At 39.1% G+C, this 24,427-nt stretch overlaps 1 protein-coding gene across 1 annotated transcript in view; it reads left to right on the top strand.

The window, feature by feature from the left end:
* Positions 1 to 24,427, top strand: part of PDE7B (phosphodiesterase 7B) — a 251,962-nt gene that overhangs the window by 93,423 nt on the left and 134,112 nt on the right. Inside the window, exon 2 of the mRNA XM_072141469.1 lies at positions 7,330 to 7,390. Coding sequence (XP_071997570.1) covers positions 7,330 to 7,390 — 61 coding nt within the window. The remainder of the gene's footprint in view (positions 1 to 7,329; positions 7,391 to 24,427) is intronic.

Below are 24,427 nucleotides of genomic sequence, written 5' to 3'. Positions count from 1 at the left end.
GATTCTCCTATGGCTATTTTCTAGCCAAGTATGAAAGCACACTACTATGCCAGATGAGATGACACTGAGTTATTAAAAAAATAAACGTAAAATAAAAAGTAAATGGCAGACTGTGCCTAATTGAAATCAAACCCCTAATAAATTTTCCCACTTTGGTGTTTGAGGTGGATATGTGTGTCACTAAGAGCTAAACACAACGGTAGCAAGTCCCCCTGCAAATTCCTCACAATATGGTACTAGCTGCAAATAAAAAAAAAAAAGTAGAACGTTATTGTAGCCCTAAGAAGGGCTGTTGGGTTCTTGGAGAATCACTCCTGCCTAACAGTAAGCTAATAGAACACCCTAACGCTTTCCCTGACCAGCAGCAGCTCTCTCCCTAGCGGCATCCAGACACAGAATGATCCGAGCAGCGCGGGCAGCGGCTAGTCTATCCCAGGGTCACCTGATCTGGCCAGCCAACCACTGCTATCGACGTGTAAGGGTACCACGTCATGCTGGGTGGAGTGCAGAGTCTCCTGGCTTGTGATTGGCTCTGTTTCTGGCCGCCAAAAAGCAAAACGGCGGGAGCTGCCATTTTCTCGAGCGGGCGAAGTATTCGTCCGAGCAACGAGCAGTTTCGAGTACGCTAATGCTCGACCGAGCATCAAGCTCGGACGAGCATGTTCGCTCATCTCTAATAATAATGTCACTTGCTGAGTGTCTTAAAATGCCTACCTGGTAATGCCTAAAAGCCCTTTATGTATATGGGATAGCTATCAGCCAGACATTTGTTGAGCCAACAGCTATCTCTGCCGACTCCATCATACAGATGCATGGCCATCTATTCCATGACAATGTATAAGGTATCTGATTCAACCAAAGCTGTTTAGATCACTTGTAACTTCAATAGATTTTGATGTCTGATACCATTTTCTAGAAATTCAAATTTGCCCAAATTATTGTCTTACAGCAGAAGAAAGTGTAAGACTAGAATAGACACCAGATTTCTTGAAGTGTATGTTTTAATAATACATTGTGCAAAGATGTGCAAATTCAAATAATTTGATTACAAAAGTTGCAGATTTGTTTTGAACTTATAATGGAAGAAAGATACTAAAATGTTTTCAGGAGCAAATTGCATTACTTGCAATGTTGCTACTAGGAATTAAATATATAAACTAAACAAGAACTTTTACAAAGCTTTAATAAATGGTGGGATGGATTAGAATACACTATTTTGACACACAGCAGATCTGATACAGACATTTCTGTGACTTTAAATCTGTTCCATGTATCTTAAGAATTATGTAGTTACTTACACAGCAATCTAAAAACCAGGGCAGCTGCATGCTGACTTTTTTTTTAGGAATGATCCTACCATAATTGTCATTGATAGATTTTCATATACCAGTAGTATATTCCCTTCCTGAGCAGCCTTATTTTGACCTTTAGGTTAATGGATATTTTTCCTCATCCATGTTTTCATTGTCTACATTCGGAGCACATAACTTCATTTTTCTGTGGCTGTCACTGTCTGAAGGTTTGCTTTTTGCAAGATGGTTAGATTTTTGAATTCCACCATATTTGGGGTAAAACTTCAAAAAATGTACTTTTACTAACTCATTCTGTTGGACGAGGGAAACAAATCCTAGCAATTTCCAGCCTTAAATGAATTGCCTTCATTGTACACGTTGCTGCAAATACAGTGATACCACATTTATATTTATTTTATAATGTTTGGACAATAAAAACTATTTTTAAAGAATTTGTTTGCGGTTTGATGTTACTTCTTTCAAAGGGTCATACTGGGGGAGGGGGAGCATTTATCACGTTTTTGGGGCTTTTTTGGCATTAGAAAAATTTAAAAAAAAGTCCCATTGAGCTTTTTCATGACTTTTCACTGCTAAAAAGTCTCACAGGGCTTTATCCGCCACATAATTTTTCTGGTACAGGCAGTCCCCGGGTTCCATACAAGATAGGGTCTGTAGGTTTGAATTTGTATGTAAGTTGGAACTGTACATTTTATCATTGTAATCCCAGCCAGAACTTTTTTGGTCTCTGTGATAATTGGATTTTAAAAATGTTGGTTTGTCATAAGAATCAGGATTAACACTAAAGCTTCATTACAGACACCTTTGATAACTGTTACAGCTGTTTATTGTAGCCTAGGACTAAAGTACAATACATTACCAATATCCAGTGGTCCGTTTGTAACTAGGGGTCGTATGTAAGTTGAGTGTTCTTAAGTAGGGGACCGTCTGTATATACATACTACATACTTAACCCCTTAAGGACCAGGCCCTTTTTCGTTTTTGCGTTTTTATTTTTCACTCCCCACCTTCAAAAATCTATAACTTTTTTATTTTTCCATGTACAGAGCTGTGTGATGGCTTATTTTCTGCGTAACAAATTGCACTTCGTAGTGATGGTATTAAATATTCCATGCCATGTACTGGGAAGCGGAAAAAAAATTCTAAATGCAGTGAAAATGATGAAAAAACACATTTGCGCCATTTCTTGTGGGCTTGGTTTTTACAGCTTTCACTGTGCACCCCAAATGACATGTCTATTTCATTCATTGGGTCAATACGATCACGGGGATACCAAATTTGTATAGGTTTTATAATGTTTTCATACATTTACAAAAATTAAAACCTCCTGTACAGAAAAAAAAATCTTCATTTTGCAGTGTTCTTGCGCTAATAACTTTTTCATACTTTGGTGTATGGAGCTGTGGGTGGTGTCATTTTTTGAGACTTCTGATGACGTTTTCAATGCTTCTATTTTTAGGACTGTTCGACATTTTGATCACTTTTTATAGAATTTTTTCTATTTTTCAAAATGGCAAAAAAATGCCATTTGCGACTTCGGGCGCTATTTTCCGCTACGGGGTTTAACGCAGTGAAAAACGGTTATTATATTTTGATAGATCGGGCATTTTCGGACACGGCGATACCTATTGTGTTTATGATTTTTACTGTTTATTTATATTTATATCAGTTCTAGGGAAAGGGGGGTGATTTGAATTTTTATGTTTTTTTAATATAATTTTTTTTTTTTTACTTTTTTTTATTTATTTTTTTTACTATTTTACAGACTCCCTAGGGTACTTTAACCCTAGGTTGTCTGATTGATCCTACCATATACTGCCATACTACAGTATGGCAGTATATGGGGATTTTGCATACCATCTATTATAATGTGCAGATCGCACATTATAATAGATAGCCCCGATCATGACAGCCTGGGATCTTTGTGTGATCCCAGGCTGTCATGGCAACGGATCGCCGCTCCCCGGTGACGTCACGGGGAGTGACGATCGGAGCCAAGATGGCGGCGCCCACGCGCCGCCGGCTCTTTAATGCCGCCGGCAGCTTTGCCGGCGGCAATCAAAGGGTTAACACCCGCGATCGGTGCAAGCACCGATCGCGGGTGTTAGCGACGGGCGTTTGCTTCATTATGAAGCAAACGCCCGGTGAGTATGAAGAGGGCTCAGCCTGTGAGCCCTCTTCATACTCCCCCATGCGCAGTAAGACGTAAGGGTACGTCTTATTGCGCTATGGGGTTAACATACTACTACTAGGGCAACACTGTTCAAAGACAGATTCATAACTTGGGGTTTTGCAAAAATTCCCATAAAAAGTCTCATTGTCACTCCAGTTCCCTACTGGTTTATGTGCTGGGCCACTCAGCAATTAAAGCAAACAAACATTTATTAAAGGGCCAAAGCCACTTTAATGGATCTCTTGGACTGCGGGTTTCCAAAAACAGACGTAGAACTGTTGCAAGTAGCCGCTTAAAGGGCACCTACCACCACAAATCTACCTATAAAGGTAGATCGGGTGGTAGGTGGATCAATGGGATGTGAGGATAGCCCTTTAAGGGCTAATCCTCACGTCCCCGTACTTCTTTAGTAACTTTTATTTTACTTTTTGGTAATTTTATTATGCGGCTACTGGGGCGTGGAGTAGCCGCATCTGAGATTACACGAGGTGGCTACTCCACGCCCCGGTAGCCACTTTACCCCTCCTACTCACCATCTTCGTCGCGCAGCTGCTCGTAGCTGCGCGCCCTCGTCCGACGATCCTGCAGTCTGCGCATGCGCAGAACAGCAGGCCCGCGCCTGTGCAGCCCTGGCTTCGGAGCAGTGACCGCGCAGACGCGGGCCTGCTGTTCTGCGCATGCGCAGATGGCAGGATCGTCAGACGAGGGCGTGCAGCTACGAGCTGCTGCGCGCCGAAGATGGTGAGTAGGAGGGGTAAAGTGGCTACCAGGGCGTGGAGTAGCTGCCTCGTGTAATGTCAGATGCGGCTACTCCACGCCCCAGTAGCCGCATAATAAAATTACCATAAAAGTAAAATAAAAGTTACTAAAGAAGTGCGGGGACGTAAGGATTAGCCCTTAAAAGGGCTATCCTCACGTCCCATTGATCCACCTACCACCCGATCTACCTTTATAGGTAGATTTGTGGTGGTAGGTTCCCTTTAATGATTCTATCATCACTATCACTATTTTGATTATTTAGTCAATAAACTCATACAGATGAATTTTATTTGTATGACAACATTCCATTTTTATTTGTACTATTTTGTGTAAACTAGAACTATGCTTTTATTTTGTAATTTTTTTTGTGAGGGGAAGTTAAAATAATGTAGTTTTACGGTTGTAACAGCCATGGCATATACCAACATATATTTATTTTAAAATGTTATATAATTAAAAATAAAATGTCTTTTGTAACCAAAGTTTTTATTATTATGATCACAATGTGATCATCTGATTGTTTCTATCATGTATTGCTATACTATTCCAATGCATTACATACTGTCAGTTGAGAATGATGGCCTATTACGATGTTCTTTAATCTTGTGTGTCCCCACCTGGACATGAGTGGGTATATAAATATAATAAGATTGTAGGCCCTTACTGGTAAGCTCTTATTCCTACTTTTTCATCTTACCGTATTATCGCGCTGTTATTTTTTTTATATATATATATAGATGTTCCCCATGATCTGTAAAGTGGAATATGATGGTGCTATATAAATAAAGATTAATGATTGATCGCTTATTGGGATGTACAAGTGCATCCATATGTAGCAGGGGATTAAGAGTTTTACCATCTTATTGATTTTGATGATCTTTCCATGTAAAAGAGTATTATTCTCAGATTGGTGGCAGTCTGACCCCAACCCAGCAGCCAGGGCTGGGACGAGGGGTAGGCAGGATGGGGGACAGGATGTACATGGGGGACAGGATGGCTATATACACTACATGGGGGACAGGTTGGCTATATACACTACATGGGGGACAGGCTGGCTATATACACTACATGAGGGGCAGTCTGGCTATATATACTACAGGGGGCAGGCTGGCTATAAACAATACAGGGGGCAGCCTGGCTATATACTACAGGGGGAAAGGCTGGCTATATACTATAGGGGCGCTGGCTATACACTACATGGGTGGGAGGCTGGCTATATACACTACATGGGGGACAGGCTGGCTATATACACTACATAGGGGACAGGCTGGCTACATATACTACAGGGGAGCAGCCTGGCTATATACTACAGGGGGGCAGCCTGGCTATATACTACAGGGGAGAAGGCTGGCTATATACTATAGGGGCACTGGCTATACACTACATGGGTGGGAGGCTGGCTATATACACTACATGGGGGACAGGCTGGCTATATACACTACATGGGGGACAGGTTGGCTATATACACTACATGGGGGGCAGGCTGGCTATATATACTACAGGGGGCAGGCTGGCTATAAACAATACAGGGGGCAGCCTGGCTATATACTACAGGGGGAAAGGCTGGCTATATACTATAGGGGCGCTGGCTATACACTACATGGGTGGGAGGCTGACTATATACACTACATGGGGGACAGGCTGGCTATATACACTACATGGGGGACAGGCTGGCTATATACACTACATGGGGGACAGGCTGGCTATATATACTACAGGGGGGCAGCCTGGCTATATACTACAGGGGAGAAGGCTGGCTATATACTACAGGGGGGTAAATATTTATATGTGCGGTCTAGTTATTGGTATCTATGTGTTTGGTATATTCATTGGTGGAATATATTTATGTGTTTGCTAAATTCTTTTTTGTATAAACATTGCAGGTATTTTCACTGGAGGGTCATACAGTATTGAGTATAAGCCGAGTTTTTCAGCACAAAAAATGTGCTGAAAAACCCCAACTCGGCTTATACTTGAGTCAAGAAAAAAACAAAATGTGTACTCACCTTCCAACGCCCCCCCCCCCCCCCCTGTAGGTCCTCTTCTATCCATCGTGCCTCCGGCATCAGCTCCGTGTCCCTGCGGCCAGTCGCAGGCATTGTAACGTCAACCACATGCTGACGTTCTAATGTGTGCACGGGGGGGGGGGGGGGTATCGGAAAGGTACACTTTTTTTCCCTACAGGCTATATACTAGGGGTGGGGCTGCAGGCTATATACTACAGGGGGTTGGCAAGCTATATACTACATGGGCAGGTTATATACTACAGGGGGCTGACAGGTTATATACTACAGGGGGCTGACAGGTTATATACTACAGGGGGCTGGCAGGCTATGTACTACAGGGGGCTGGCTATATACCACTGGGACGGCTGGCTATATTCTACAGGGGGCTGGAAGGCTATATACTACAGGGGGCTGGCTGGTTATATATCACAGGGACTGGCTAGCTATATTCTTCAGGGGGCTGGCTTATACTCATGGCTGAGAGGCCTTATTGTAGATGTTTCCATACCAGTTGGCCTTTTTTATTATTTGTAATGGTGGGGCGCGCATTAATTATTCCCATTAGGATCGACCATAATTCAGCTGCCTTGGGGGAGGGGGGGGGGGGCGCAATTTTGCTAGTCTGGAGAATAATAATAATATTTTGGAGACTACAGAGAGGAAGGTTATTTTAATTATCTCCCAGCAGACGGGTTGGCGTTTTAGCTGCCCATGTGATGCTCTACTGAGGTATTATAACATATAACATAGAGAAAAAGCAATAATGGATAAATCTAAATTTCTAGATGACGTCTTATCAAAAGTAAAGAAGAGTCTGAAATACATGGAACTAATAGAAATATATACAAGAACTCCAGAGACCTTTAAGAGGGTGGTATTTGTTGGAATAAATAAAGTATACCTAAAGTGGGATTTTAGAGGGGATAAAATGCTTACAGGGTGTTAAATAAAAGGACTACTCTATGGTGACATATTTTCAAACTGTTTTGTCTCTAACAGAAGTGAATTATAAAACATTTGATATTTTGCCAGTCGATTTATATTTGGAGCTTTTAACAGACATATTCTTTTGTTCTTTCAGAGGTGTGGAAAAATCCCATTTGACAACCCTGATCAAAATGCCAGATGTGTGTTCATGCTAGGTAAGAGGGCTTAAACTTTCCAATGTACATTCTAAATGTCCTCCTGCTTTACCTCTGTTTTCTGATGAGTGTGAAACAAATATAGTCATTATGTTGCTCAGTTTTCATTCACAAAATAATCCTATTAGTTTTGGCTGGAAACACAAAGTTTAAATATTTTTATATACTGAAATACTCTTTCTAAAAAATATGTATATAAAATAAAAGTTGAATTAGGCCAAATTGATGTCAAAGTGCGTTTTTCATGTGCCCGAAATCTTGTTGAACATTGGGCTGAAACATATTTGTGGTTTGAATCCCAATTCCCACAAGCCACGTGAAAATAGTTTCTTGGCGTTCTCTGTATGGTAAGCATTGCAAGGACATTCAAATCTAAGAAACTATTGGCATCAAGTAATGAAGCAAACACTGCAGGCAAATAAACTCCTTATTATGGCTTTAGCTGGATCATGAAGAATGTCATCTCTTTAAAAAGGTACCATCTTATTCTGGTACAGTCTGGTTCACACAAATATCTACAAGTTTTCTCATCTGATGAATAACCACTCTGAAAACCTTCTCACTAAAAAATTAACATGAATATGTGGGCACATTGCTTTGTTTAAAAGAATATATATAGCTAGTTACTGTAGTATAAAAGCTTTTGTTAATCTACAGTCATGGCCAAAAGTTTTGAGAATGATACAAATGTTAATTTTTACAAAGTCTACAGCAGGGGTCTGAAACTCAATTTACCTGGGGGCCGTTGGAGGTAGATTCTGGGTAAGGCTGGGCCGCATCAAGTTTTCCACACAAAATGCGCTTACAAAATATCATTATTCAGATTCAAATGTCACGGCGTCTCCCAGTGCAAGGAAAGCCCCAAGCTGGGAGACGTGTTTTCTCTATGAACGCGTCCTGTGTACCGAGGGGTCCCAAGCTCCTACCGCACTGAGCCCAGTCAGGGACACTCCATTCCCACCCCACCCGGTACTTGCCTCCCCGTGTCCCTCCCATCGAAGAAAATGAAGTCGCCGCTCTGACCTGCACCAAGTGCGTTCAGAGCGGCGACTTCATCTTCTTCAAGTACCGGAGGGAAGGGGATTAACCGGTTACGGGCCCTTTCCTGTTTTTTCATGTCCATTTTTCACTCCCCACCTTCAAAAAACTATAACTTTTTTATTTTTACACGTAAAGAGCTGTGTGATGGATTGTTTTCTGCGTAACAAATTGCACTTCATAGTGATGGTATTAAATATTCCATGCCATGTACTCGGAAGCGGGAAAAAAATTCCAAATGCAATGAAAATGCATTTGCGCCATTTTCTTGTGGGCTTGGATATTACGTCTTTCACTGAGCGCCCCAAATGACATGTCTACTTTATTTTTTGGGTCGGTACGATTAAGGGGATACCAAATTTGTATAGGTTTTATAATGTTTTCATACATTTACAAAAATTAAAACCTACTGTACAAAAATATTTTTTTTTATTTTGCCAAATTCTGGCGCTAATAACTTTTTCATACTTTGGTGTACGGAGCTGTGGGTGCTGTCATTTTTTGCGAAATTTGATAATATGTTCAATGATATCATTTTTAGGACTGTACAACCTTTTGATCACTTTTTATAGATTTTTTTATATTTTTCAAAATGGCAAAAAAGTGCCATTTTCGAATTTGGGCGCTATTTTCCGTAACGGGGTTAAACGCACTGAAAAACCGTCATCATATTTTGATAGATCGGGCATTTTCGGACGCGTCGATACCTGATATGTTTATGATTTTTACTGTTTATTTATATTTATGTCAGTTCTAGGGAAAGGGGGGTGATTTGAAATTTTAGGTTTTTTTATTATTATTTTTTTTTTTAAACTTTTTTTTATTTTTATTTATACTATTTTTCAGACTCCCTAGGGTACTTTAACCCTAGGTTGTCTGATCGATCCTATCATATACTGCCATACTACAGTATGGCAGTATATGGAGATTTTCCTCCTCATTCATTACAATGTGCTATCAGCACATTGTAATGAAGGGGTTAAAACGAAATAGCCTCGGGTCTTCGGAAGACCTGAGGCTACCATGGAGACGGATCTTTTTGAGGCTGCCGGCAGCTTTGTCGGCAGCCATCGCTGTGAAAGCACCCGCGATCGGTGCTAGCAGTTACCGGTAAGCCTTTGCTGCAATATGCAGCAAAGACTTACCGGCTATGGAGAGGGCTCAGCCCGTGAGCCCTCTCCATGCAGCGCGACCAGGTGGGGGCCGCAAAATATTGTCCCGCGGGCCGCAGTTGGCCCGCGGGCCGCGAGTTTGAGACCCCTGGTCTACAGCATCAGATTTTATAATGGCAATTTGCATATACTCCAGAATGTTATAAAGAGTGATCAGCTTAACAGTAATTAATTGCAGTCAATATTTGCCTAGAAAATGAACTTTTTCACCAAAAACACATTTCAACTTCATTGCAGGCCTGCCTTAAAAGGAGCAGCTAACATCGTTTCAGTGATTGCTCCATTAACACAGGTGTGGGTGTTCATGAGGACAGGGCTGGAGATCAATCTGTCATGATTAAGTAAGAATCACACCACTGGACACTTTAAAATGAGGCTGGTGCTTGGCATCATTGTTTCTCTTCTGTTAACCATGGTTATCTCTAAAGAAACATGTGCAGTCATCATTGCACTGCACAAAACTGGCCTAACAGGGAAGAGTATCGCAGCTAGAAAGATTGCACCTCAGTCAACAATATATCGCAAAGGAATTCAAGGAGAGAGGTTCCATTGTTGCCAAAAAGGCTCCAGGGCACCCAAGAAGGACCAGCAAGCACCAGGACCGTCTCTTAAAAGTGTTTCAGCTTCGGGATCGGGCTACCAGCAGTGCAGAGCTTGCTCAGGAATGGCAGCAGGCAGGTGTGAGTGCATCTGCACACACTGTGAGGCGGAGACTCTTGGAGCAAGGCCTGGTGTCATGGAGGGCAGCAAAGAAGCCACTTCTCTCCAGAAAAAACATCAGGGACAGACTGATATTCTGCAAAAGGAACAGGGAGTGGACTGCTGAGGACTGGGGTAAAGTCATTTTCTCTGATGAATCCCCTTGCCGATTGTTTGGAACATCTGGAAAACAGTTTGTTCGGAGAAGACAAGGTGAGCGATACCACCAGTCTTGTCTCATGCCAACTGTAAAGCATCCTGCAACCATTCATGTGTGGGGTTTCTTCTCAGCCAAGGGAATCGGCTATCTCACAGTCTTGTCTAAAAAGCACATAGATGAATAAAGAATGGTACCAGAATGTCCTCCAAGAGCAACTTCTCCCAACCATCCAAGAGCAGTTTGGTGATCAACAATGCCTTTTCCAGCATGATGGAGCACCTTGCCATAAAGCAAAGGTCATAACTAAATGGCTCAGGGAACAAAACACAGAGATTTTGGGTCCATGGCCTGGAAACTCCCCAGATCCTAATCCCATTGAGAACTTGTGGTCAATCATCAAGAGGCCCGTGGACAAACAAAAACAAACACATTGTGACAAAATGCAAGCATTGATTGTGTAAGAATGGACTGCTATCAGTCAGGATTTGGTCCAGAAGTTGATTGAGAGCTGCCAGGAAGAAATATAGAGGTCTTGAGGAAGGCTCAACGCTGCAAATATTGACTTGCTGCATTAACTCATTCTATTGTTACTCATAATATGATTTCTCTTGTATTTCTGTATGTGATAAAAACATCTGACAAACACACATAAAAACCAGAGGGCAACAGATCATGTGAAAATATAATATTTGTGTCATTCTCAAAACTTTTGGCCATGACTGTATTTGTCATATTGTTACTTTCCATTGCTTAAAGATGTTTTTCATCTTAAGAATGCACATGCCACAAACGCCTTATGGGTCTGGGTCTCCTACAGAGTTTTGGATAAAACTGTTCCTCTACTGGCAAGAGTTAAGAAAATGAGTAACTAATACAGTCTATGCACACATAGTTAGTTATTTCTTAGAACCTAAAATCACTATTTTCAGGAATCTCTAAGGGCCAAACAACCAAAATACAGTATACATGTTGTTTTGTGTTATAGTCAGAGGCTGCCAGTGAATTGTCACTATTCTGTATATTGGACCTAAATTGTCAGATTAAGGATCTGAAATTCCAGTAGCATAAGAATATGCTGCTTGGTTTAGGGGTACCAACCCTTGTGACTGTTATATTGAGGGTTGAACATAGAATTATGACACAGTTGAGCCCCAATATGAGCATATGTCTAAAGTGTTCATGTTACATATGAGCGAATGATGGAGCAATAGCGTTACATTTGTTTCATTTGTAATATTATAAAATCATTTGTTGAAAAGTGTTTGTTATTGTTAATAGTTTTTTGCACTTTTGCCCATAATATAGTTTTTCCAGGTTTGTTCCACCTCGTTTTGCACTGATGGAGTGACACAGTTTTTTTTGTCAGTTCAAAAGGTTAATTGAATGATGAAGAATTATCAGAGTTATGCAAGAAGAAAAGGTGATTACTGTAATCTGTCCTTCTAACACCCATGCTCCTGGCCAGAGTAATTAGGAGGAGTGTATGGCAAGAAGCATTCTATAATGTATCCCCTTCATAACCTGGGAACTGAAAATGTTTAGCCAAAATTCTGTGAAGTTCATGAACCTTATTATGGTTTAGTCCGCTAATACCTATTATTGTGATGGTTTCTAAACTTCAGATTTGGTATATATTTTTGCCATGAATGAGGATAGGATATGTAGTCTACTCTCTCTGTAATATTTCTTGTTTCTATAAATTCCAGGGATAAAATGATGCACCATGGACACACCAGAATGGATGTTATATGAAACACATTGGGGCATATTTACTTACCCATCCCGTCGCAATCCCCGCTCAGCGTTGTCCGATGAGGATTCGGGTCTGCCGAGATTCACTAAGATCGTGCGTCCAATTTCCTGCATGTGTCGCTTCCCCCGCTGAGGTCCACTGGAGTTCATCTTCTTCTTTCCGGTGCTGTGATTGCTGATCTTGCGACACAATTTGCTTTTTAAATTCCGCGGTTTGTCCGAATCAGTCGGGTTGTCCGACGTCCAAGCCCCCCCATTTGTGTTGCATGCAAGCCGGCTCCTACACGACCCAATCCGATCGCGTGCACCAAAAACCCAGGGCAATTCAGCGCAAAAACAAAAGAAACGCGAAACCCGGCGAAAATGCAGCATTCAGACCCTTAGTAAATGTGCCCCATTATGTGGTTAAACATCCATTGTGCAAATGGTGTATATTTTATTATTAAAGTTAAAGGCAGGATGATGGAGAAGATTTAGCGAAATCCAAAGCACAAATTTCCTTTTCTGTAAACCAGTAATAAGACCACTTTTGCCCTACAACACAGCAATGATTCTTTTGGCATTATAGTCAGGTTTATGATTAACTAATTATGCCAAACGTGATTATAACCATAATTTTTATATGTGGGTTCAAACACAGTCATTAACCCCTACAGGACTTACAGTTTTAGCCTTCAGGGCGCAGCATATTTTAATACTATATACAGTAAGTGAATGCTCTTAAAGGTGTAACTTTTTAGTTTTTTCATGGATGTCTTGTTTCTTAGATGTCATGGTGAATATTTTGCAAATGGCTTTTTGACTCTTTTTGGAGGGGATGGAAAACAAACACTAATTCTGTCATTTTATAAAAATTTTTGTGCAGTTTACATTAATAAAATGTCACTTTTATTTTGCAACTCGGATTACAACAATATATACAGGCAGTCCCCGGGTTACATACAAGATAGGGTCTGCAGGTTTGTTCTTAAGTTGAGTTTGTATGTAAGTCGGAACTGTATATTTTATCATTGTAATCCCAGCCAGAACTTTTTTGGTCTCTGTGACAATTGGATTTTAAAAATGTTGGCTTGTCATAAGAATCAATATTAACACTAAAGCTTCATTACAGACACATTTGATAACTGTTTCAGCTGTTTATTGTAGCCTAGGACTAAAGTACAAGAAATTACCAATATCCAGAGGTCCGTTTGGGTCGTATGTAAGTCGAGTGTTCTTAAGTAGGGGACCGCCTGTAGTTAAGATTTCTTTTGCTAAGGTTATACAATGAAAATACACTTCTGAATGCTCCAGACCGGCAAACAACATGAGAACATTTTCAAAAAATTTGATTTGTCATAATTAATGGTTAAAAGTAGTACTATAGCATCTTAACAACACATGTTGGAAATATACATCATGGTGTCAGCAAGAATCTAGGAAGGAACATGGGATGGAACTGATCATGGATTAAGTGCAGGCAGCAAAGGTCATTGGGGGAGATGATTGGTTCCCATTACAGCTGAGAATCTCTTTGAGACTCCCAGGTCTGTAGTTGTGCAGGATCTCTAATAACTTCTACCGGCAGACTGATTCAGATCTGTAAAAAACCCACAGTAGTATTGCAGTATATAGTATGAGTGGCCAAGCACCTTGGGGATCAAGGATCCTTGGGTGGGATTAAAAAAAACAAGTGTTTAAAAAAAGGTAAAAAACCTAAAAGTTACTCCATGTCCCTATAACTGATATAAAAATACACAAAGTCATAAAAATGTATCAAAATGTAAGAGCAATTAGTCCCAGCAATGAAACTCATAATGGAAAATAGTCAGACAAATGTCAGAATTTACATGAAAATGTTAGCTCTTCTAACAAAAAAACTATACTGAAGTTTAAAAAAGTTATTGTCATCAGAATATGGCAAAATTAAAAAAAGTTTCATACCTTCAAAATTTTTAAAACATAAGAAAACCTGAAAGCACATATGAAAGCTGTGAAAAAATTGAACCCATAAGACAATGGTGCAGGTTTTTTTTTTATCAATGTCAAAACATTTGGAATTTTTTCCAGGTTCCTAGAGCATTGCATGGAATATACAAAACTGGAAAAAGGGGGGAATGAAAAAAGGTTGTGGGTGGCAAGGGGCTAAAGCACTGGGAGAGTATATGTGTTTTTCCATCATTATACATTGAAGCAATATGCAACGTACTTCTTTATCAGGTCAAGTGAATAGCATAACATTAAAAAGACATAACAGATATTTATATGTATTGGTTGAAGAAACAAAGAAATCGCACATTTTGAAGTAGTATAGAATAAAAACATGGCACACACAACAAGTAGCTTGAAAATGTATTTTCGTGTAATTTATATGAGTTGTAACAATAGGCCTCCATCATATAGTAAATATAACAGAATTATTTTGACACTTTAAATAGGTACGATGTTTCATTCATTCCAACCTTTGTCAAGTTAATTCTGTATCTAAAACAAAAGAGACCGGAATAGGTCTTGAGCGAGAGATATACAATAATTGATACTGATATATGAGAGTACCATGATGATAGAGACATATATAGATATGAACCTCCATATACAATGTATCTATAGAGGTAACAGTTAGCAAGTAAAACACATTGGCACATTTACTAAGGGCCGTGTGCCAGTTTTCTGTTGGACTTTGCACATTCTTTGAGGTGTATGCTACTTGCATGTATTTAAGAAGTGTCTGCTCCATATTTGTGTCGCATGTGACTGTTTTCTGTAGCGGCTGCACTATTTTTCATGCTATACAAATTTCTGCACTGAAATGGGCATTCCAGTTCTCAGTGCAACACATTTATCATGCAAAGTCTAACAGAAATGTGTTGCATGCCCTGTGTTGAAGGTGCACCAAAAAAAGTGGTTAACTCTATCTGGGCAGTGCAGGGGGCGCAAGATTCATGACGAACATGCACCAGAATTCCTGAATATGGCACAGTCTGCACACTACACAGGCACGTAGTGCAGCTTGCACTGTTTTTAGCAAATGTGGGTCATTAAGTGACACCAATCAGCTTTTGTCAAGAAAATATAATCAGCAAAAAGTATAATGTACTTTGTACATGACTGGAACCGGATTAAGGAAGTATATATTACATTCATTCTATTTGCATAAATATTACATGCCAATATTGTGATGGGATAGTGTTCATGCAGGAAAACATGTAGGACTAAAGGAATAACACAAATAACTGATAGGTGGACCACAGTGTTTACGAGACTGCTGCAACGCCAAATGACAGCTATGAAGGCCAGGTGGGTACAAAATTAGACACATATTACACTATAGGACTATAATTTGCTCCATATATATATATATATATATATATATATATATATATATACATATATATGGATAAACAGGCAGTCCCCTACAAAATAGGTTCTATAGGTTTGTTCGTAAGTTGAATTTGTATGTAGGTTGGAACAGGGTATATCTTAAAATTGTAACCTGCAGACAAAATTCCAGTAGTCTAGGCTATGCTGATTTTAAAAATCAGCATTCAGTACTTTATAATAGTTTAATTCACATTACCTGGCTCCCTGCCAGGGGGGGGGGATGTGGAGGAGAGGAAGAATGCATGAGGAGACTTAGGCACAGAGGCACATAGACTACAGTAGCCCAACCTGCGAATAGGAAAATAGTGTAATAAGTATTTAAAAACTTCCCTATTCACATATATATAATACATGCACAAACACATATCACCTGCTTAAGATCTAGTGAATTCAGATTAACATGTATGTCGTGCTATGTTATATTTCTCACTGATTGTGTATGCACAGAACAACATGTGGGGATAACAACTCAGATGTTACACAATCCAGTAAACTCCCACAGGAGTAATGTGAAAAAGAAATTTATCAAACAAGGTATGTGTAGGCACATCACACTCCAACATAATGAAGATTGAGATTGCATCCAAATGATCATGTTCTAAACTCATGTAGTGATAGGTTTAATAAACCAAAGAGAAAAGGGATTGCATGATTAAGCTTGGTATAGTAAATCTGGAAGGCCTCAATGAGGTCACCAAAACAATACTTGTATGATATTATATCGTTCGGCAACCTCTCCTTTTATATTTATTTTAAATGGGTTGTCCAGGCTTTGCAGGAACTAGATAAGTGGCCTGGCAGCAGCATGCCAGGCAGTACTGTACTCCTATTAGTTTACAAAGGCAGGTGCTGTCTTCTGACTACTTCTGGTTGCCTGTCACAGCATTAGATTCAATGCAAACAGAGATATGTCGCTGATGGATGGTAGCACAGGAAAATGGAAGTAACGGAAGAGGTTAAGATATTTTTTCATTTTTACAATTCCCCCCCTTCCCCTCTCCCCATGCCAGTTATCTAGTTTTTGCAAAGCCTGGGCAAACTATTTAAATTTGTGTTTACTATTATATACATACCTACATAGTTATATTATCTTAATATGCCATGGGTTAATGTATGTTGACTACTAACTTTTCTAACCAGGTCGGATCCCATACATATGTATATATAGAGTGGGTATGGAAAGTATTAAGACCCTTTAAATATTTCACTCTTTGTTTCTTTGCAGCCAATTGGTAAGATCAAAAAAGTTCTTTTTTTTGCTTATTAATGTACACTCTGCACCCTTCTTGACAGTAAAAAAAAAAGTTGATATTTTGGCTAATTTATGAAACAAGAAAAATTTAAACATCAAATGGTAATAAGTATTCAGACCCTTTGCCATGACATTTATTTTTAACTCACATGCTGCTCCTTTCTATTTCTTTCTGGCCCTCATTGAGATGGTTCTGCTCCTTCATTGGAGTCCAGCTGTGTTTAATTAAAATAACTGGATTTGATTAGGAAAGGCACACACCTGTCTATATAAGACCTCACAGCTCACAGTGTATGTCAAAGCAAATTATAATTATGAGGGCTTAGGAACTGCCCAAGATCCTCAGAGACAGAATTGTGGCAAAGCACAGATCTGTTCAAGGTAACTGAAAGGGAAGGGGATTATAATATAATATTATTCCACAAGCAATTGCATTCAGACAGATAACACAGTGTATTTCACGTTAACTAAAAGGGAAGGTGACCCCTAATATAATATTTATCCACAAGCAACCAATCCCAGGGAAAGATAATTAGTTTCAATACTTCTTTTAACAATGCCTATCACACTATTTTTCAATTGCCATTTAGCATAAGAATTGTATTTGTGTACATAATGTAATGTCAAAGGACAGGTCTGATTTCAAAATCACTGGGGATTTTGAATTTATGCGTCCCCAGACATAATTATGTCTGTGGTTCAATTGACCGGTTTAATTTTTTATGCAGGTTGAAAGTAAACAAATAACAACTTAAAATTTAAATTTCAAATTTTGTTTTGTGCATATAACATGATGAAGAGTCAATTTCTACTCTTTTCATTTATATTTGATACAATAAAGCTTGTGCAGTATGTCTAAATATGAACTAAGGATTCCTTAGAAAAAGGAAATCTGGTTATTAAAAAAATCATCAACATCATCTTGGAAAATACATTTTACACTAGATGTTAATTACAGTAGTAACATGGGTAAGGCTGTGTTGAAATAGAAGATTGTGATAAGCTACTGTAACTCCTAACCTTATTGAAGACATTCAAAGACAATTAACAGAAAAAAGACTGGACCTTTTTAAAAAAAAATTAGTGTGTCCGACTGATTTGATACAGACCTGAATCAAAGCTTTTGAAAACTTCAGCAAAAGCTTGATGAACTCAGTTTTAATTCTAATGCATAGAAAAAAACCAAACTGCGGGTTGTGTAGAACCAACTTGTGAGTAATGATCACAAATGACAGCAATGTTGAATTTGTATACTCTCATAGAGGGTGGAACCCCGCACAGCAATATAACTGATATGGTAAACGACACACTAAAACGAATAAATAAGTAGAACTAAGCTGTGTGCCAATGTTGAATTTGTACGAAAACAATTTTATTAAAGAAAAATCCACACCAGAGATACAAACAATTCGTTAAAAACATTTAAAATGTACCAAAGTACATACAACAAAATCTTAGTTGTTAATACCCTGATAAGTATAGCAACAATCCCCTCCTGTTGAGGTGGTGTCAACAACACTAAGCCCAATGTTGATGTAAACACAATAGAAAGTGCCTGTGCCTATATACAATTGCAAAAAGGTGCGCATACAATTGCAACGAGGTAGAAATAAGTAAAGGAGAAAAGTATTCCTTGCAATATAAGTAAATGGCCACAGAGCAAATCCTTAATGACTATAACACAAGGCAAAATCCCTAGTATACATTACGGATGATAAGGTCTTAAGCCCAGTGGCATGGTGAAAACATCAGATGTGCGGGCTGACACAAGATACAGGAGGGGGAAGGCTCCCCACGCGTTTCGTCTCTCAATAGAGACTTCCTCAGGGGTTAAGATGCCTTCCTAGCCGCCGGGCTCCCCTTAAATACCCCCACGGTACTCACCAACAGCTGTTCGTATTGCATATTAAAGTGCGCATGCACGCTGCGCGAACAAAGAGTCGCGCGAGAGTAAATGAGACATATGTCTATAAAGTTTAGGCGCATGCGCAGTGAATAAAGTCCAGGCACCGGAAGTGACGTGACGTCGAACCCAATGCTCCGAGGTAAGTATAGTAACCAAGCAACAAGGTGCTATCAACAATACAGTATAGTAATACTGCGATCTATCACAAGCCATCAGTTTATCAAAATAATATAATATAGAGACGCGCATATGAGAAGAGAATAAGGTGCTAGTTGGTATACCAAAAAGAAAATTTTTGTGAACTGGAAACATAACTATTGTGATCTCGTGACCTATTTTAGTCCATAACAATATAGATATATAGTGAAGAATATAATAAATATCGGCGAAATACAAAATGCCATTTAGTGCATATTTTGATCAATATACTATTATACGGCGCGAATATAAAGTAAGAATACAGGCAGTCCCCGGGTTACATACAAGATAGGGTCTGGAGGTTTGTTCTTAAGTTGAATTTGTATGTAAGTCGAAACTGTATATTTTATAATGGAAGTTCTAGACAACTTTTTTTCTTTTGCCCCAGTGACAATTGGAGTTTCAAAATTTTTGGTGTAATTGGACCAAGAATTATCAATAAAGCTTCATTACAGACACCTTACAGCTGATCATTGCAGTCTGGGACTATAGTAAAGCATCCAGAGAGCTTTACCAGAGGTCACATGGGGCAGAGGGGTCCGTCTGTAACTATGGGTTGTCTGTAAGTCGGGTGTCCTTAAGTAGGGGACCGCCTGTAATCCTAACAAATAAAATAAGAGATGACGAGACTAAGAAGAATTAGGGAAAGGATGTTATACTAAATATGGCGAACAAGTCGGTTGATATACAGTTGGGGGCACACCAGGGGAGCCACGGCAAGCAAGAATTTTTTAGTCAGAAAGTACATATTTATGTATGTATCTCTACGTACGATGGGTGTAAGTCCCAATGTAAAAAAGGGGAGATAATCATCAAATCTATAGTCACATTATAATGAGAGTCCAAGGTCCAGAAAGAATTATGTCAGGGGGGGTAAGCAGTTGTCTAGACTGCGATAATTGTCCATATTAAGGAAATAGTCACTGTCTTGTTTCTCTCTTTTTTCTCTATTTCTTCCAATTTTCTCTTTCCTTTTTCTGATGGTTCTTTTCACTGTCTCCAACCTTTCGTTATTCTCTATGTATCTTTCAGAAGAAAACTTGTGAAGATCAAAACTTCAGATATAAATATCATAAATAATTGGGTCAGGAATATAATCTTCAAATTGCATGTTGATCACATCTACTGTCGGTGGATGGCGTGGTAGTGGGTTGATCCGCTCCTAGATCTCCATTAGCGTTTATAGAAACCTTGTCCTAGATGGGCATCTGCGTTGGTAATAGTTGACAGGTGTTGCTGTATCCTTTTTCTTAGCTCCTGTGTGGTTTGTCCCACATAAATTTTTTGGCAGGGGCAGATTAAAGCATAAATCACATTTCTAGTTCGGCAGTTTATGTAATTCCGTAGTGGGAAGTTCTGAAGAGACACCGGATGTGTAAAAACTTTGGTAGTGGGCACGAGCGGACAGATCGAGCAATTTCCACAGGCGTATAAGACCTTTAATCTTATGCCGCGACCCAAGGTTTGAGTTGGGCGTGAAAAGTGACTAGACGAAAGATTGTCTTGAAGATTTCGAGCACGTCTTGCTATCAAGGTCGGTCTATCACTGACCAACTTTCTCAGTCGTGGTTCTGCTTTTAGAATGTTCCAGTTTTTTGAAAGGATTTCTCTAATATCTGTCCACTGGTTGTTAAAGGTGGTCACAATGCCCAACTTGAAATCTCTCGTTTTAGTTTTGGGCATTACAAGCTCTCTTCTACTGGAGTCCCGAGCTCTTCGATAAGCTTTGGAAATCACCTTCTTCGGGTAGCCTCTATTTCTGAATCTCTCAGTCAGTTCCGATGCGTTGTTGCGGAAGTCCGCTTCTTCTGTACAGTTGCGTTTCACTCGAATGAATTGTCCTACCGGGATTCCATTTCTTAAATGTTCTGGATGAAAGCTGTTGTAATGGAGTAAGCTATTAGTTGCAGTGTTCTTGCGATATAAATTGGTGGATAAGCCCCCATTATTCTTGGAGATCTTCAAATCCAGGAAATCAACGGAAACCCGAGCAAGTCCAGAAGGAAAGAGTCGTGTCTCCTGTCCCCTGTGGAATTTTTATCCAAGAAATTGGCCACAGCAGTGATTCCATCATCATGTGCAATGTTGGTATACAAGGATTCAACATCTAGCGTCACCAACCAGGTATCTTTTGTTGTGCATATAGGCTGGATCTTCTGAATGAGGTCCGTAGAGTCTCTAATATAAGATGGTAGAGATAACACCATAGTCTGTAAATAATAGTCCACATAACTGCAAGCCTTCTCACAGAGGCCCCCAATCCCTGATACAATAGGGCGTCCTTCCCCCTCCTGTATCTTGTGTCAGCCCGCACATCTGATGTTGTCACCATGCCACTGGGCTTAAGACCTTATCATCCGTAATGTATACTAGGGATTTTGCCTTGTGTTATAGTCATTAAGGATTTGCTCTGTGGCCATTTACTTATATTGCAAGGAATACTTTTCTCCTTTACTTATTTCTACCTCGTTGCAATTGTATGCGCACCTTTTTGCAATTGTATATAGGCACAGGCACTTTCTATTGTGTTTACATCAACATTGGGCTTAGTGTTGTTGACACCACCTCAACAGGAGGGGATTGTTGCTATACTTATCAGGGTATTAACAACTAAGATTTTTTTGTATGTACTTTGGTACATTTTAAATGTTTTTAACGAATTGTTTGTATCTCTGGTGTGGATTTTTCTTTAATAAAATTGTTTTCGTACAAATTCAACATTGGCACACAGCTTAGTTCTACTTATTTATGGAATTTGTATATTCTATGCACACAGCATCCTAAATATTTGGTATTGAGCAAAATGACTACAAATAATGTTAGTCAACTATTACTTCCTTCATTTTCAGTTGCTTCATTCTGCTTACGTACGCATCTCCATTCTTCTCAGCATCTGATGATTTTCTAAAATAGCTTAGATTGTTCTAATAATGTAACATGTAGGTTTGCTGGTGTATTTTATTTCCCTTCTCTTCAGAAAAGGAAGAGGTGGATTTAATGTGTGTATGGGGTTTTGACGTCAGTAAAGGAATGTGGGAATCTACTGCTTCCCACATTGTTAGTGCAGACTAGAGGCAAGCAGCAAGTACAATCTCTTGTCTAATGAAGAGCTCTTTGTGCTTTAGTGGTGCCCTTGCAGTGAACTGATATTAGTGGGCTGTTGTTTAATTGTTATCATCTCGGGCACTGAACAAAGCTTCAGTACCTCCTACAACTAAGATAACACCACGATTACATTATTGCATAATTATTGGAGTTTTGTCTATAGAATAGTTTTGTACTACTACAAATAATACACTTACAATTTTTCACATAACAATTAAATGTACACAATCTTTCAAATACTGTTTGCCTATTGATATGATAGGTTTTATTATAACTTAGGTCAGTGATGGCGAACCTTTTAGAGACTGAGTGCCCAAACTACAACCAAAACCCACTTATTTAAATGCAAAGAGCCAACTTGGCATTTTAAGCAGTAACATTGTTGCTACCTGTTTGTCACGACTTTTAATTGTATTGGCGTCCTGAGGACACCAATACAGTTGAAAGAAAGAGGAGAAATTCAGATTATCATGGTAGCTTCCCTCCAGGGTCCCCTTAACAGGATTGTGGGGACCAGAGCAGGAGCTCAAATAATAAAGCAGCCTTGTATGCACCTCCTTGCTCCTCCCGTACACCCAGGCAGCTAAGGATATTTAGCTTTAAAATAGCACTGATCACAGTACATCCTGGGCTGTCAGGGACTGCAGGAGGAGGTTTTGAGTCCTGTCTGGAAACTCTGGTGGCGGTAAAGGCCTGGGTGCCCACAGAGAGTGCTCCGAGTGCCACCCGTGCCATAGGTTGGCCACCACTGACTTAGGCAGTAATTTTTTTAATGAAAAGCTTTTCCCCTCCACCTCTCCACCCAAAAGCTCACTTGGAATTAAATTAAATATATTGACTATTGGAATTAGTGCTTTGGAAACCTAATGTTGCCCTGGAAAAAAAAATGAGAAAGGGCAGCACATTATGGATAATTAATGGATATTGATTGCCAATTTATATTGAATAACTGTTGAGGATAGTAAGCTGTTTCTATGGTCATTATAAATAAAACCACACTTAACACATTTCTATAAATACAAAATTGGATCAAGAATAGAAATCAAAATACAGTGCCATACTGTCAAGAAAACTGAAAAATAATCAACATCTTTAGAAGCAGTTTGGCTCATAGAAATAATATCACATTTTTATCATGGTGAGTATCAAGAATGTGAAGATCCAAAAAAGGAATTTTGTTGCAGCCAGTCCGATAAAAATATAAAACTTTGTTTCATGTATAGATAAAAAACCTGGTAGTATATGCAGGTTACAAAGAGTTGACGTGTTTCGGACGGAACTCTGTCCTTAATAGTTACTAAATACAAATGATATAACACATGTTTATATCAAAGGAGGATGTGATGTAACAAGGAAAGAGAGAGGAACAAACAAATGCAAAATGGTAAAGTTTTGTGTATATATTGCATACAGGTAAATACCATAGTTGGTAATTGCTGAAAATTTAATCTAGGTATAATAGATCTGTTTTAACCGGTTAAGGACCGGGCCCTTTCCTGTTTTTTCATGTCCATTTTTCACTCCCCACCTTCAAAAATTTATAACTTTTTTATTTTTACACGTAAAGAGCTGTGTGACGGCTTGTTTTCTGCATAACAAATTGCACTTCATAATGATGGTATTAAATATTCCATGCCATGTACTCGGAAGCGGGAAAAAAATTCCAAATGCAATGAAAATGGTGAAAAAACGCATTTGCGCCATTTTCTTGTGGGCTTAGATATTACGTCTTTCATTGAGCGCCCCAAATGACATGTCTACTTTATTCTTTGGGTCGGTACGATTAAGGGGATACCAAATTTGTATAGGTTTTATAATGTTTTCATACATTTACAAAAATTAAAACCTCCTGTACAAAAATAATTTTTTTGATTTTGCCAACTTCTGGCGCTAATAACTTTTTTATACTATGGTGTACGGAGCTGTGGGTGGTTTTATTTTTTGCGAAATTTGATAATATGTTCAATGATATCATTTTTAGGACTGTACGACCTTTTGATCACTTTTTATAGATTTTTTTAGATTTTTCAAAATGGCAAAAAAGTGCCATTTTCGACTTTGGGCGCTATTTTCCGTTACGGGGTTAAACGCATTGAAAAACCGTTATCATATTTTAATAGATCGGGCATTTATGGACGCGTCGATACCTGATGTGTTTATGATTTTTACTATTTATTTATATTTATGTCAGTTCTAGGGAAAGGGGGGTGATTTGAAATTTTAGGTTTTTTTATTATAATTTTTTTTTTTTAACTTTTTTTTATTTTTATTTATACTATTTGTACTAGGTTATACTAGGTTGTCTGATCAATCCTATCATATACTGCCATACTACAGTATGGCAGTATATGGGGATTTTCTTCCTCATTCATTACAATGTGCTAAAACGAAATAG

The sequence above is a fragment of the Engystomops pustulosus genome, chromosome 3 (assembly GCF_040894005.1).
Source record: "Engystomops pustulosus chromosome 3, aEngPut4.maternal, whole genome shotgun sequence".
Lineage (NCBI taxonomy): Eukaryota > Metazoa > Chordata > Amphibia > Anura > Leptodactylidae > Engystomops > Engystomops pustulosus.
Note: the sequence above shows the minus strand (reverse complement) of the source record. Positions and strands in the feature narration are given on the sequence as shown.